Genomic DNA, 16,879 nt, shown 5'->3' with positions numbered 1-16,879 from the left:
AATAATAAGTTATTTGTAAAACAAGATCTGACTACATGACAATGCGTGTACGGATATGTTTCCCCTCAGCTAGGAGGCTGTATGAGGAGAGGGAGAAAGTTCAGGGGATACTCTATACTCTGTATTCTGTTCCATTATTGTTGAGGGCTTCTGAGGGGACGTGTTTATAATCTAACAAATTTAGAACATATATAGCAGAGTGTGGCATCTGTAAGATGATTTATTGAAGAAGAAGCTTAGAGTATTCAGGACTCTCTTGCCCAGGGCAGTCCATACTCTCCCTAGCTACAGTGTTTGTATGCCACCCAGGGCAAGGTGGGCTCCTCTGGATGGGAAGCCACATCAGAAAGATGGAATCAGTTCTGGCACGAGGCGCATGACCACAGGACGACCAAGCTTTCACGCAGGTCTGCTTACTCTGGAATCTGGAGAGTGGAGAATCGAATATACTCACAGGATCTCACCTTTAGTTACCTCTTCCCTTTCCTCACCCCTCATCCCCTACCAAAGTCCAATGGACCTGGAGATATGTTGCTGTTGAAGGGAATCTGTAAAGCACTGTCATCCTTGGTCATGTTCTCAGATTGCCTCCTGAGAATGTTGAGCAAAGAGTGTGGTTGCATATGTGGCTAAAAATACCACCTTTGGAGTAAACATGAGTTTGAAACTGGCTCCATCATCAAGGAACTTAGAATCTTGGGTAGGTTCTTGAATAGCTCTGAGCCTTTCCCTCAACAGCAAAATGAGGGCAGTAGAAGGAGCTGATTGATGAGGTTCTCATGAGGACTACATGCAACTAATACTAAATAGACTAATGACACATGAACTAATAGTAATGCCTGGAACATACTGGTGTTCGATAGGTATTAGTTACAACTGTATCTCCTAGAGGCAAGGCCAAGTTCCCTCTCAACTTACACAGTCTCTTATGCTAGGGCACAGTGGTACAAAAAAGCTCTGGACATAAATTTTAGGAGACGGATCTCCTGAGCATCCATTTCATCAATTATAAATTAGAAGGGTGGACCAGATGATATTAACATTTCCTTCTGGCTTCAAAAGGCCAGTTTTCTCTAATCCTGAACTTATATTCTTCAAGGTGCTCAATAATGCTGCTTGATTGACAGTTTACTCTTTGTTTTCATGTCCCTGACTTTGAGACTCAATGTTATTGACTCAGGGGCTATATTAACAAACCAGGGAAGGCATTTTTTATAAACAGTCGGATTTCCGAGCGGAGAAGGCCCTACCTGTATAGCACAGTGCCCGCTTTTTTTTCCCACAGGGCTCATCATTCCACTTGCCGGGGGCTGACAAACTCTTGATGTAGATCTCCACGCAGTCCTGGTTGTTCTTCTTGTTGTTGGGCTCGTTGTCAGCCCAGTTCTCAGCCTCCTCGGTGAGAGTCTTTTTGGTTCCCACCCAGGTCCATTGATTGTTGATCTTTCGGATCCCAATCCAGTAGTAAGAACTGTAGTAAGGTATGGCCTCGTTGAGGTAAGCAATCTCATTTTTATTCTGGATAGCTACTAAATCCGTGTAGTACTTCTGGCAGAATGCCCGGGAATAATTCCATGAGTATGATTTGTTGCTGTAGTGATAGGTCCACGCTGCCACTTCTTTCTGGTTAATTAGCTCTAAGGAAAGGAAAGTGTGGGTCAGGTTAGCACCCCTAATGAGAAGGAGATTGTGAGCATAAGTACACTTCTGTGTAGTCAGATGAGTTTGACTAGAAGACAAATACCAAAAACATGACCGTTTTATGTCTAATCTAGTTGTTTTAAGGAAAAAGAGTGGTTTCCATCTTTTACTTGAAAGTATACATGAAGTCGGAATAAGAAAATGTCCTCTTCTGAGGACCCTTGGTATTCAAGAGCTGGAACCATAAGGGACCGTAGAGGTCATTTAATCTTCTCCTTTTATGAATGGAGGAGACATTGAATCATTTGCCCAAGCCCAGAGTAAATGACATGTAAAATGTCTCAGTGGCTGCCTCATATCTCCAGGTGCTTCCTCTTCACGGGGAAAGTAAGATGCTTTATGATGTGGCACCTACCTGCTGGTCCAGCCTCATCACCCACCATATTTACTTTTTTAGCAAAACGTTAAGTCCCACTTCCATGCCTTTGCACGTGCTCTCGCTGCTTTTCTGGCTGCCCTGCCCGCTTAGGCGTGGTAACCTTCCTCTCCTACTTTCCTGACTTCTCCAGGTGGGCTTGGTATTCAGCTCCCACCCTGCCCTTCTCTGTCACCACCTCCCCTACGGCCAGGTATTGCAGCATCTGTCTATATGACGTGGGTCGCATGTGCTAGATTTTGAATCCTGACGGTGGTCTCTTTTTACCCCTGGATTCTTAACACCAAGCACAGAGCGTGGCACTTAACAGGCATTCGCTCCATGCTTGTTGGGTGAAACACAACAGGTTTGTGGCAGAGGCTCATTGTACCTCCCGGTTTGCAATCTTACACTTCATCCCACTGCTCTGGGCTGTTTCCCTTCGATAAATTACTCTACTTCCTCCATCTCTGCTTACTCACTTGTTAAAACAGGGCTTAAAACAGGCCTTTTAAAGAGATGTTTGTGAACTCAAATGAAATGAAGAATGTGCCCCTTAAAGGTATAAAGGGTATTATGATGCCAGGTATTGTTATCCTAGCCGGTGGGAGCTCACCCCAGCCAGAAGAGGCCAGTTCCCATGTGAAGAGGTGTACAATGTAAGCAATCAAACCTGGAAATGGCTCTATTTCCTGTCTATAAAGTCACGTTCCTATTCGACCTTCTCTGCTGCCCACAAGAGGGTCGTTTCCGTTTGTCCCTCCCTCACAGGCACCTCTGTGGCATTTTTTTCCCTGAAGACTTATTCTGATGTCACCAGGGCTGCATATTGGCTTGCAGGGACTCTAGGCAATTTTGCCTTTGGAGTTCCCTTCCTCGATAATAAAATATTAAAAACTGTATTTTATAACTGCATTGGTATAAAGATGAACATATTAGTATTATACACTAAAACATTTTGGGGCAGCCTAGAAGGAAATGATTTTTAAAGAAATTAAAGCATTTTTACGGGTCCCTAAAAAGTAACGTGGGCCTGTGTCTATTGAGTCTAATGGATAAGTTGGCCCTGGGTATATATGTGTAGGTTCTTCCTGAAGCCTTTTCTACCAATAGGATGGTGTCGGGTGCACTTTTCCTCCAGGAATCTGGGCTTGAACTGTTTTCTAATGCCTCATAACAACCGGCTACCATCCTTAACTTCTCCCATTTGGAGAAGTCACCCTAATCACTGAGGGCCAGGTGAAGGGTTAGCATAAACTTTACCAGCGATGAGGGCACTGAAGCAAAAGAGTTGGGTGATTCTGAAGACCACTCTCTGAAATCTCCAGTTCCAGATGGCTTTTAGGCAGCTGGCCTGTAATAAGAAAAGAAAACTTCCTTTTAGTATCCACGTGCAATCACTGTGGCCAAACAATTCTAGTTAATAATCATGGTATTGAGTTACAATCCTGCCTGTTTCCATTCGGGGGTGGCTCAAGCCCTCTGCTCCCTTTTTATTTCTCACTGCTCTGCTTGAGTCCTACCCCAGGTGGACACTGCACCAAGGCTCAGGACAAAATTCATTCCTTCAGTCATTCAGCAAATATTTATTGAGTAACTACTTTGTGCCACTAGTATTTGCTTTTCTGACATATTTTGTAATATTTATGTAAATAAACACTGTCATTATTATTATGCAATAATCTCCCTTTAAGAACTGGTATGCCATACCCAAGAGTACTAAGAAGTCACACAGAAACTCCGTGATCCATACAGTTGTCTGACCTATACTTTGATGCACAGGGCATCAACTAATTGTGCTGTGCTATGTCGTCTATCCTGTATTATTGATCTATGTTTTCTTTTCTTGCTTTATCATTTCAGCATATATCTATAATATTATCCAATGCTTAATGTATACATGTATATATACATACATATATAATTTTTATTAATATATGAATAATAAACTTATCCCCCTTGGATCTATAGCAAGTATGATTTCTCATGAGCTCCCTTCTGTTGGGATTTCGTCAAATCTAATAATATTTTTAAAGCGTTTTTAGACAAATAAGCTCTGTAAATGTTCATCCAACACCCTCATGTTACGCATGAAAATACTGAAGGTTGAAGAGTCTAAAGTAACATTCAAAAGGACAGAAGCAGAGCCTGACTTTGAAACAAGAGCTTTTTCCACTTTACTTTCTTACTTTTGTAAGCCTCCAGGCTTTCAAATCCATGCTGCGTTGTTGTCGATGATAGAATGTGACATGACCAAGCCTAGCTGCCGCATCTGTACTCATCCAGAGCTACCCCAATATAACCACCAACATAAAAATTGTGCGTTTGCTTTGCAACTGAAGCTTTATTGCTCTTCCAGCCAGATTGCTACCCCAAACCCTTCCCATATAGAAATTCTCAGTTGCCACAGCTGGGCTCCAGAGATCGATGATGTAGGCTGTATGGGGAGGGTGGGTGGTGGCAGTGTGTGTGTGCACGTGCACAGTGCATATACACTGTTGACTACAGCCAGACCAGACAGTGAGGTGGATACCACACAGATCAGTGCAAGTCTCCCAGATAGTGGGGTTATCTTTGTATAAGAAGCCTGGCACTTTTCCCTCTAGGAGTTTCTGAATATTGGCTTTAATAAGCAGGCACATTTTGTGTTCCTATGAACTAGGACACTGATCAACTGGCCTCTGCAGGACCTATTATCAAACACTGGCAGTATCATAATGTTATGATTTATGGTGCTGTTTATTTGCACAGGAAGTATGGCGATAATCCCTTAGCGGAAACTTAATCCCATGGAGTTCTCTGTGGGTTGTATTATACCACCAGCTATTATTAGTACCATATTTCTATTCAGTACCCAAAGAGTACCATGCCAGGTTCTATAGCAGAAATCTTGAAACCAGAATGAGCCTGGCTTCCCAAGGGGTACACAGACGAGGAGGATTTAAGTAAATCTGTGTTCAGATTCTCAACTCCAACATGTGCACTTTCCTAAAACCAATCTGCCTACAAATGTGTCCTTCTCCCATTTTATAAAAGAAATCATACCTTTTATAACTTGACTCTTATTTATCATTAGGCCTTGCCTCTGTATGTAAAAAACATCAGTGGGTGTGCCAAACAGAGACCACCCAAAATATTGGTTTAGATCTTGACAACTTGAATGCTTCGAATGATAGTGCAACAAATCTGTTTCAAGTCCAGTGGTTTCCATTTCTCTCTTTTCATCAGCTTTGATGAAGACCCACTTAAGATGTCAGATGCTAGACCATTGACTACATGTTGATAATACATCACTATGTAATTTGGGACATGAAACTTGGAAGGAATTCAAAGAATTGAGAGACGTTGCTCTAATAAGCTTCCATTTCCATTTACTTAGTCATATGAATAAAAGTCCTTAATGCTTAAAAATCCTCAAAACACGAAATTTAGGAATAGAATTGATGCTGAACTTGTTTGATTGTATCAATAAATAATATTCACACAAGGTTACATGAATAGGGAAAAAGCCCCTCTTCTCATGTAGAGATGCATCTTCAACAGCACTTTAAATAGGGAAGTTTAAATTACTTATCAAAATTTGTAGTATGTTTATGCTATTTTACTTAAGTGTGTACTAAAAGTAATTGTCATGGTAACTCAGTCAAAAAGGTGAAAAACTTAGCAGAGATTTATGGTTTCAGAAAATTGCATCTTTTACATTTCAACTTAATTATGTTTTTATTTGTGTAAAGAAGTATGATATAGTGATCAGTAAAATACTTTAACCTTAAAATGAATTAAATTCTGTAGAGGAAGTGAAATAGAAATAGGTATTAAAGAAGAGAAAATGAATAATATAAAATTCCCTATTATTAGAAACTAGTTTATGTTTTTTTAAGTGATGAGTGTTGTCAGATCACTATGGTATTTTATTCCATTGGATAAATTCTAGGAAATAATGTTATATTTATTTATTGTAAAAGGCCAATCTTTATAATGTACTGGAAATTCCATCTTTTATTTAAAAACTTATGATGAAAAATTTTAGCTCTCCACTTAGAAAGGTTCAAGAGGTTATCTAGTTTTTCAGGATTTTTTTGGAGGTACAGAAGCAAAACTATTGCTGGTGAACAGCACAGTAGTGTAGCCTAATGAAGGGGACCTCAATATTTGCCTTTGAAACTCTACTGCGTTTCTTCTCGGGTAGATTGGAGGAGGATCGCAGTGTTTTTAATCTAGTGGTGCTCTTCCTGTGCCCTTAGAAAGTGGTTTTCTTCCTGTAGAGAGTATTTCTAGGGGTTTCTCTGGCTTTGGGACCAGCTCAAGGAAGTGTGTTGGGACAGTGACCAGGTGAGGCTCCTATTTCCCTACCTCCATTCCCAACTCCTCCCACTATCCCAACAGAGCTGTTTTATGTTTTAACTTGTTTGTTTAAACTTTTCAGTATGGTTTGGTTTAAACAAAATAGAGAGACAGAGAGAGTGCTAGTTTTGAACATTTTAAGGTTTTAGAGGACTGGTAAGTGCTTCTGATCAAGACACAATATCTAAGAAAGGAAAAGGCAAGTCATTGTGTGTCCCCGGCTTTAATCTGACCATACTTTTCTGTTTTTAAAAATCGAATACCAAGAATCACCTCTCATAGAATGTTTGAGAGCTGTAGGAAACCGTAAAGATGACTCCAGATCAATTAGGCATCTCTCCAGCATTCTTCAGCAGGTCTTTTGGACCACGGATGCTCAAGATGGGACCACCATCACTGCCTATCACTGAGACTCAGCGAATTTAGATGATTTGCCGAAGCTTCCGCACCGGAATGTATGTCGGGTTAAGACAGCGATTCTTATTTTCACAGAACTCGTGTACTCCTTTGAAAGTCTGATAAAAGCCATAGTCAGGATTCTTTTTTTAAAAAATTGCAGGCTTGCAACTTTTTAGACCATTTCAGAAGGTTCATGGACCCCAAGTTCAAATCTCTGTGTTACCGGTAAGGCAGCACCTTGACTCATTGGCAACGGACAAGGGTTTTGTGCGTGGGTGTGGAGGACGAATGATGCTTAAAATTCTTCATTCGAGTAATAATTTCCCTCTGAAACTTCCTTGGGGTGGGTAAGCCTTCTCACATCTGCCCCTGCTCTCAGTGTCATCTTTAGGACAGGGGTCTACATGGGTGAAGAGTTAAGGACTCTGTCCTGGTGTTTGTTACTAAACAAGTTAAGTGTTGAAACACCAGGAAATGCCTCTCTAGAGGAGCGGCCGTGTGCTCTGCTCATTTTTACTTTAATGTTCTTTGGCAACCTGCTTCAAACTGGAAGCCACTGGGAAGGAGTCTGAGATGGGGTTATTAGAATAACATCCTGTGCCTGTGTAAACCTTCATGAAGGCTGCTTCGCACGGTGGTAATCTTTCATTTTACTTTTCAAATAACTAAAAGTGATTGCAGGGTGAAGAGAGAGGCAGAGACAAAGTAGAAGTGTTTAAAGTAAACAGAAGTGTTTTTCCCACGACCTTTGCATAGAAAGAGGTAGTAAATGCCAGTAGGAATCCCATGGCTGCCAGCATTCTGGGTGGCTTACAAAGTTGGCAGGAATTGTACCATAGAAAGGCGATGGGGGGGCGGAGTCAACATGGCATACTATGAGGATGTGGAATCCGCATCTCTGCACAACTAGGGCACGTACCAGGCACCGGTGGGGGACCACGGATACATAAGGGGACGGGAGGAACCCCCAGCAACCGGGTAGGACATGGTACATTGGGGGGAGTGTGGGGGGAGGAGAAGTGGAGGCGGGACAGGACTGGTGCCCCTGAGGGGCGGCTAGGGGAGGGGAAGGGATCCCACACCTGAAGGGGGAAATTGGGGGACCATTGGGAGGGCAGAGGATCAAAAGGGAGCATGGCCAGTTTTCCCCTGCCCACTTGGGCCCCCGGGAGTCTGTTGAGATCCCAGGCCTGATCCTCTGCCCACCTAGGCCCCCTCCAGACGCGCAGGTCCTGAGGGAGTGGGAGGGAGGGAAGGGGGAGCAAAAGTAAAGGCCAGACCTCCGGGACCCGGACCCCTGAGGGGTGGCTGGGGGAGGGGAGGAGTTCCTACACCCAGGGGGACCCACCCATGGTTAGGGGTCCAGCGGGATGGGGGAGACCCGGGGGGGGGGATGGTGGTGGAGGGGCGCAGAGGGACAGAAGGGAAAGCAGCCAGAGCTTTCCCTGTCCACATAGGCACCGGGAAGCCTGTTGGGCTCTCAGACCTAATCCTCTGCCCTCGGAGCCTCCCGGAGCCTCCCGCAGAGCCCAAGACCCGCCCCTACACCCCCACCCCGGGCCCTACCTCTGCACTCGGAGACCCCCTCTGAGACGCCCTCCAATGTGCTGGGCCTAAACCCCACCCACACACCCTCACCCAGGACCTTGCCTCCAAACTGGGCAACTCCACACTCTGGTGCTCCACACTCCCCTTCCGCACAGGTCCTAAGCAGAGGCCCCGCCCCATGCTTGAACTCGCCCTGCTTAGGCCCTGCCCCCAAGGTCTTTTCTGGCTGCATGGGTCCCGAGCCTAGGCCCCGCCCACCCCTAAGGGGTGCTACTGGCACAAAAACAGAAATATGGATCAATGGGACAAGATAGAAAGCCCAGAGATAAACCCACGCACATTTGGTCACCTTATCTTTGACACAGGAGGCAAGAATAAACAGTAGAGAAAAGACAGCCTCTTCAATAAGTGGTGCTGGGAAAAATGGACAGCTACATGTAAAAGAATGAAATTAGAGCATACCCTAACACCATACACAAAAATATACTCAAAATGGATTAAAGACCTAAATGTAGGGCCAGGCACTATCAAACTCTTAGAGGAAAACATAGGCAGAACACTTCATGACATAAATCACAGCAAGATCCTTTTTGACCCACCTCCTAGAGTAATGGAAATAATAACAAAAATAAACAAATGGGACCTAATGAAACTTAGAAGCTTTTACACAGCAAAAGAAACCACAAACAAGACGAAAGGACAACCCTCAGAATGGGAGAAAATATTTGCAAATGAAACAATGGACGAAGGATTAATCTCCAAAATGTACAAGCAGCTCATGCAGCTCAACACCACGAAAACAAACAACCCAATCCAAAAATGGGCGGAAGACCTAAATAGACATTTCTCCAAAGAAGACATACAGATGGCCAAGAAGCACATGAAAGGATGCTCAGCATCACTAATCATTAGAGAAATGCAAATCAAAACCACAATGGGGTATCACCTCACAATGGTCAGAATGGCCATCATCAAAAAATCTACAAACGATAAATGCTGGAGAGGGTGTGGAGAAAAGGGAACCCTCCGGCACTGTTGGTGGGAATGTGAATTGGTACAGCAACTATGGAGAACAGTATGGAGGTTCCTTAAAAAACTACAAATAGAACTACCATATGACCCAGCAATCTCACTACTGGGCATATACCCTGAGAAAACCATCATTCAAAAAGATACATGTACCACAATGTTCGCTGCATCACTATTTACAATAGCCAGGACATGGAACCAACCTATATATCCATCAACAGATGAATGGATAAAGAAGATGTGGCACATATATACAATGGAATATTACTTCAGCCAGAAAAAGGAACGAAACTGAGTTATTTGTAGTGAGGTGGATGGACCTAGAGACTGTCATACAGAGTGAAGTAAGTCAGTCAAAGAGAAAAACAAATACTGTATGCTAACGCATATATATGGAATTTAAAAAAGCAGTACTGATGAACCTAGGGGCAGGGCAGGAATAAAGACGCAGATGTAGAGAACAGACTTGAGAGGGAATGGGCAAGGGGGACAGGGAAGATGAGATGAAGTGAGAGAGTAACGTGGACATATATGCACTACCAAATGTGAAACAGATAGCTAGTGGGAAGCAGCCGCATAGCACAGGGAGATCAGCTTGGTGCTTTGTGTCCACCTAGAGGGGTGGGATAGGGAGGGTGGGAGGGAGGGGAGGCTCAAGAGGGAGAGGATATGGGGATATATGTATACATATAGCTGATTCACTTTGTTGTACAGCAGAAACTGGGAGGGGAGGCTCAAGAGGGAGGAGATATGGGGATATATGTATACATATAGCTGATTCACTTTGTTGTACAACAGAAACTAACACAACATTGGAAAGCATTTGTACTCCAATAAAGACGTGAAAAAAATTTTTAAAAAAAGAAAGAAAGGTGATTCTGTTCTCCTGTCTATGTTGTAGACCACAGCCTTGCACTTTTAGAGGCACAACCTACAATGTCCCTCCCTAGACCCTCTGTCCTCTGCCTAGGTCCTGTCTGATTTCTCTCCTTCCTTTACAGTTCAGTTTTCTTAATTTCCTTGCCTCCCCTTTCCTCTCCAGGCCCCAGTCCCTCCAGACTACACAACCGCTCCTGCTGACTTTACCCCTGACTCCTAATTACCAAACCCAGTGAAGTCTTTCCATCATTATCTCCCTTGACCTTTCTGCAGCAATAAATATTACTATTTCCTTTTGCTTAAAATGCTTCCCTTGGTTCTTCTCTCGATTCTTTTCTGACATCTTGAGCAACTGTTCCGAGTCTTCTCCTTAATCCACACCAACCTTCTTGCAGAGGTAGAGATAGAGATTCCCCTGGGTTCCTACCTCCCTGGCCCTATTCTCTTGTCACTCTTCTGCTTTCCTAGGGCCTCCTTAGGGCCATCTGTTTGCCAGTGGCTCTCCATCAGCATCTCCATCCCTGACTTTCCTCCTGAGCATGAAGTCTGCAATCCAAATGCAAAACAAACATAGGAGCCCATGCAGCTGGAGGCAGCTGCCGGCAGAGGCTTCTCGGGGCAAGGGATATGACTTACTCATGTCTGAATCCCAGCCGTAATAGAGAGCAGATGCTTAATCCTTAATAAATATGTTATAGATGAATGAATGAATAAGTGAAAAATGGCAAGGGAATGACTGAAAGTAAGATAGAGGCGTGCTGAATGGGAAAATGTTGGAGACGTATGTGATAATTAGCACTAAGTACAGTATGGTTACAGCAGTGATCGTGTCAAATGTAAAAGTGTATTATGATTAGGTAGAAGAGTATAATACGGCTGTGCAAAAAAATATGTTCTCGGCACTTGGTCTCATTCTCTTTGCGTATGAGAGAAACAAGGGGCATGATGGCTCGCATCCCATGTGAGAGAACAAAGGAGAAGGACTCACTCACTTAAACTCCATGCGGGTGGCAGATGGGGAGAAGTGGAGGAGAAGTGGGGGAATCAGGACCTACCATAGCTGGTGTGTCTCAGGAAAGCCTGGAGAAGCATCAAATAGTGGCAGCTCTTAGAAGAGGGAGAGGTGAAGGCAAATTCCATGTAACTCTCTGGAGTGAGTGTGTCCCTTTGAAAGGCTCCAGCACCGAAGAAGGCTCATGTAAGGGATGCATGTTCTTATGAACAGACAGTATCACTGACCCGAGCCCCATAAGCTACCTGCCCACAGAGACCCTGAAGTCCTCCATCAGGTGGGACCAGGGAGGGAAGACCAAGGATCCCTTCACATCAGTCTGCCATCAAATCCTATTGACTTTACCTTCTGATGAGATACCTGGCCATTCTGCAGATTTCCACTTTATTGCTGCAGCACTAATTCAGACATTATCATTTCCTTCCTGGACCAGAGAAATCATCTTGTCACTGGTCTCTTCTCCTCAAGATTACCCATCCCCAGTTCTTTATCTCTAATGCTGTCTGAATGATATTCCTAACACAAAATCTGATCATATTGCTTCACTACTTAAAATCCATCAGCTGTTCCTACTCCCTGAGCAGTACATACCAGCTCCTTAAGATGACACTTTGGGGCTTTTCAAGATGAGACTTCTTCCTACTTGTCTAGTCCCATCTCCTGCCATTACTCCTTAATTACACCTGCCCCCACCACAATTCTACGGTGCATTTATATAACACGACATCTTGTACTTTCCAGAATGCACAGTATGTTCCCCATGTTCTCTTTACGCCCAGGGCACCCTCTCCTTCTGTGGATGCGTAGCTCTAAAAGTCCAAGAGTCTCCTCCTCAAAGGAGCCTTCCCTATTACCAATCCCTTCCTCCCCACTCCAAGATAGGCACGCCCTTGTTATTGCCTGTGTTCTTTCCCATTATTTATTTCAATAACTATCGACTTATTAAGTGCCTACAATGTGTCAGGCACTGTTATAGGCACTGGCAATTAAAATGATAAAAGAAGACACGATTCCTTTCCGCATGAAATGTACATTCTGTGGAAGACAGACAATGAAACAAACACCAATATATACACAACAGTGCTGAACGAGTAAACATGAAAAATAGAAGACAGTGATAAGTGCTAGGTAGAGAATTAAAGCCAGGTTATGTGATAGAGGGACGGGGTGCTTATTATTAGACAGGGAGGGAGGTCAGGGAAGACCTCTCTACAAAGGTGGCATTTGAGCTGAGAGCAGAATGACCAGAAGAAACCAGTGAGAAGCAGGAGGAAAAGCATTAAAGACAGAAGGAAATGCTAATGTGAAGGCTTTAACGTGGAAGGAAAATGTGGAGTATTCAAAGAACATGAAAACATCAGTGTCGCTGGAATGGAGTGAGCAAGGGTAGAAGAGTATGAGATGAAGCTGGGGACAGATCACTCTGGGCTTTAGGAACTAAAACAAGGGGGTGAGGTTTTTGTTCTAAGTGCAAGACAAATGGGGCAGCAAGTAGATTTCAGGAGAGGTAGTGATGTGGTCTGATTGCTGCTGAAAATTGGGAAGTCCTAGAGGTTAGTTGAAAAGAAGTTGTTCTGGAGTCAGACCTTGTGAGTTGGAAATGACAGTTCCAGAAGGGATCCAATTGCCAGGGTTTTGAACAGAGAAGCGTCCTGAATAGATGCATCTAATGATGGTGTTTCGTTTTTGTAATTTGAGGGAATATTATAATCTGTAGTCTTTCAAATTAAAAAGCAGCAAGTCTACAGGTGGTTTTAAACAGATGATTTCTCTTCAACATTTATTTACATATACTCCTAGCACACTGCTAGGTGCATGGTGGGGCACCGAATAAATACTTGCAGATGTTGGATATTATAATATCTACAAAATCAGTTTGTTTCATCTTAGAAATTTCTTATGGGAAAGAAAGGAAATTAAAGAGGGTCAGTGAGAATACAAAGGGGGAAGGCAGATATGAGAGTCATTGAAGAGACAGAACTATACAACTTGTCGGTGGCGGAGTCTCGATTTTCAAGGCAGTACAACTGATATCATATTATTTCCCTTAAGTTTATGGGCGATGGTGGTAATATAGCACAGATATTAGTGGCCTCGGCCTAAAGGCAGAAAATGAAACCGTGAAACAAAGAGGTCTATAAGCCAAATAGCAAATAGAAATAAAGACAGGAAGAGGAGCCCAGGACAACATGAACACTAAGAATCAAAGCATATATATATATATATATATATATATATATATATATATATATATATATATATATACATACACACACACACACATATATATATATATACACATATATATGTATTTAGATTCCTGATCACTGTTATTTAGGATGAAATATTAGCATGAAATATAAAGTAGCATACTTAAAAGATTTCTTAAGCCATTTGGACCATGGCTGACCTATATCTCTACAAATATAAAGGATTCATTTTGTGTATTTGATTTTATAAAATTTCTGTTTTGCTTTTCAAACGGAGAAATGAGTCACTTAGAAGACAATGTAATAATAAATTCCACTTATGAAACATCATGTGCCTACCCTCTAAGGTCAGGTCCAGAGTCTTTTCCCAGTACTGCCTGTTATGTAGTAAGTCACTGTGATGTTTGAGGGTTTGATTAATAAGCTTCCACTTACAAAATTCTGAAACTGCACTTTCTAAGAGCTAGCAGCCAGCCCAGGAGAGCGTGAACAATTTAACTACATTTTGAAAAATAGGTAATGGAAGGAAGAGTAAGAACTAGAATCAACAGACCTAAGATGGTTAAAAGGTATAAATGGAAATGAATCCAGACCTGCTTCTTAGTCCACTCACACCCTGACTAACATTGGCATAATTTAACTGTAAGTTCCCCGTCTAGCGCTGCCCCACTCTGAGATCCATCTGATTGAAAACACCCCACCAGAGAAACCTGAACATCTTTCCTCAGGTCCTAGGGTTAATTGAAGCCACTCTGAACTTGAAGATGAATTTTCACACAGAGTTTGAGGTTCCGGAATCCCAAGAGACAAATGTACTCAAGGGCAAAGGAAAAGGTCTTGTCATTGAAATATTCAAAACAATTCCAGGGCTGGAGTTCTTAGCACTTCGTTGCAGAGTTCCAGCCTAGTTTCAGGATGCCAGCGGAGGCACTCCTGAGCTTAAAGCGTAGGAGGCGAAAGGGTGGGGTTCCATAAAGCTCAGTGTTTATGTGGATGTCTGCATTTTCATCTGCGAAAAGGAGTTGTACCTTTTGTCAGAATCTCAAAGAACTCCATGATTCAATCTGTTAACATTCCTCTAAAATAGAGGAGGATCCCAAAGAGAATAGACGGAAGAAAGAAAGAACTGTTCATTCATTTAAGTTGACCAATACAGGAAATTTATGCAAGAGATAAGACAAAAGTAAAACACATTCTTACATCATTGGAGTTCAAACTCAGGACAGACTCAAACTCCTTCCTCTTCTTTTCATCATCCTTTTATCCCTATTCTCCCCAACCTGGACAATCCTCATTACAAGTATTTGAAAATGGTACTATAATAAAGCAAAGAGAGGGAGTGAATTGGGTATAAGTGCTCCTTTCTTCTGGTATCCCATAGAAAGGGGCTCAAAAACAGGGGCAGTCTGGCTCCTCTCTAGCCACAGACTGCAGGATTGTAGACCCTAGGACTGTATGAGATATGCCTTGTAAGTCGAGGGTAAAACTCTATGTGTCTTATCTAGGATAATGTTAATAAGTTCAAGAAAGCCTTTTTCCTTGGATCTTCCCTGGATCCCAAATCCCACTGAACCCCAAGAATTTTCTCTTTCTCGTAACAATAACAGCTAACATTTACTAATCCACAACTATGTGCCAGGCTCAGACCTAAATGCTTTTCAGTGTAAACTTATTTAATCCTCACAATGATGCTACAAAGTAGAGTACTATTATTCTGTCCATTTTATAGAAGAGGAAACTGAGTCACTAACAGGACTGAGAGCTGAGGCAGAAATGGGAACTGTGTGAATACTCCACGTTAGTCCCAGCAGACTCTTAGGGCTCAGAGAAAGAAATAGGCAAGCTGGGGATGAGAAAACATTTAACTGTAGTCTTGTCCCAGGACACTTGCTCAGTCTTGCATTCAACCCAGACAGAAGAGCAATCCTAGAGAAGGGGGTTGAGGGTTCACCAAGGTTTGCTCCAGGAGAGTCCCTGTAAGCCCTGCTAGGAAAAACAGCAGCTGTAGAGTCAGAGGACGGACGTTCAGATCCAGACAACATCAAGCCTAACAGTGTACCTTAGGTAAAACACCTAGCCTCTCTGTAAGACACGGCAGCTTCATTTGTAACGTGGACATAGCAACTCACAAAGATGTGGGGAGGGTCAGAGTGGACAGCAGGTTTTGAAATGCTTACAAACTCTGGAAGGCTACTCAACACGAAGCTCCATGATTACTGCCCTTCCTCATTTTCGGAAGCTTTACCTGCCTGACTCAGCTCCAAACCACTTCAACTCAACCACTTCCCATAGTAAAGAGAAATGAACTTACCATCTCCTCTGTGACACAGCCAGCTTACTGCCGTCTGTGCAGCCCAGACTTCTTATAGTCCTGCTGCCTCCCCTCAGCTGTCAGGCTGTTTAGAAAAGCAACTTCCTATTCACTTTCCTGAAAGTCACCACAGCCCTTCCCATGAAGTTAGAATGTAGATAATACAGGAGCAGTGTTGGCAGCTTAGAAATAACAGTCACCGAGGAGACGGGCAGGGGGTTTTGCCGCCTTCCTGGGAGGTGGTCCACAGACAGGGGTGAGTGTGAATCACTCCTGGACATTCCAGGCTGAGTAGTATAGGAATCGTACCCACGCCCGCAGTGGTCAGGTTTCTTTTGACGATGATATGAGCTCCAATTTAAGGTCATATATTGGAAAACTCACTTTGTCTTAATCATAATGTCTTAGTGTAAGTTTTCCAGTTACTGTGAAGTCTCAGTGAATGTTTTCTATTCCAGCAGGCTTCTGACGGATAAGGGAGAAATATAGTAACAAAAAATAATGAGGTGGGAAAGGGAAAGCCACTGGAGGGGTTGTTGGAAGGACTTTGGGAGTGAAAATATAAAACAGACATGGGTCATTATCAGAAAGGGACTTCTGCTTCTTAAATCAGAAAAAAGATGTGAAAATGGTTAGTGTGGGTAAGTAAAAGGCTGTGTGGTACAGTGGTTAAGAGACCCCACTTGGTTCCATGTGTGGCTCTCCTTTAGCCAAACTACTTAAACTCTCTCCACCTTTTTTTTTTTTTTTAACTGTGAAATAGAATGATTATAGCAGAACTTCTCTTACAGGGCTGTTATGTGATTAAATGAATTGATATGTGGAGAGTGCTTGAAACAATATCTGGTCCACAGTTAGCACTCAACAATGTAGGCTATTAGTATTACTTTTCAGATTTGCCATCAGACAGCAACATCACGTATCAAGCATTTAGTGTCAAGTCAGAAAACCGTAACTCCAGTTTATCCCCTTGGAATTCTAGTTGTGCAGTAGTGGGTGTTATTCTTCATTCAGTCCATGATTATCATAGCTTGTAAATGGATCGATTAAAACTGGGATAAAATGGAAAAATCTGGAAGTCCAAAGATAAA

At 42.8% G+C, this 16,879-nt stretch overlaps 1 protein-coding gene across 3 annotated transcripts in view; it reads right to left on the bottom strand.

The window, feature by feature from the left end:
• Positions 1 to 15,842, bottom strand: part of SELP (selectin P) — a 42,184-nt gene extending 26,342 nt beyond the window's left edge. For all 3 annotated transcript variants that reach the window (XR_013827391.1, XM_079915290.1, XM_079915291.1), the window contains exons 1-3: positions 15,789 to 15,842; positions 3,320 to 3,410; positions 1,251 to 1,637 (exon numbers count right to left, since the gene is read on the bottom strand). Coding sequence is in view for 2 of the 3 variants with exons in the window: in XM_079915290.1 (XP_079771416.1) it covers positions 1,251 to 1,637; positions 3,320 to 3,410; positions 15,789 to 15,791 (481 nt within the window). In the remaining variant the exon portion in view is untranslated. The remainder of the gene's footprint in view (positions 1 to 1,250; positions 1,638 to 3,319; positions 3,411 to 15,788) is intronic.
• Between the last annotated feature and the right edge of the window lie 1,037 nt (positions 15,843 to 16,879).

The sequence above is a fragment of the Stenella coeruleoalba genome, assembly GCF_951394435.1.
Source record: "Stenella coeruleoalba genome assembly, chromosome: 1".
NCBI classification, from domain to species: Eukaryota; Metazoa; Chordata; class Mammalia; order Artiodactyla; family Delphinidae; genus Stenella; species Stenella coeruleoalba.
Note: the sequence above shows the minus strand (reverse complement) of the source record. Positions and strands in the feature narration are given on the sequence as shown.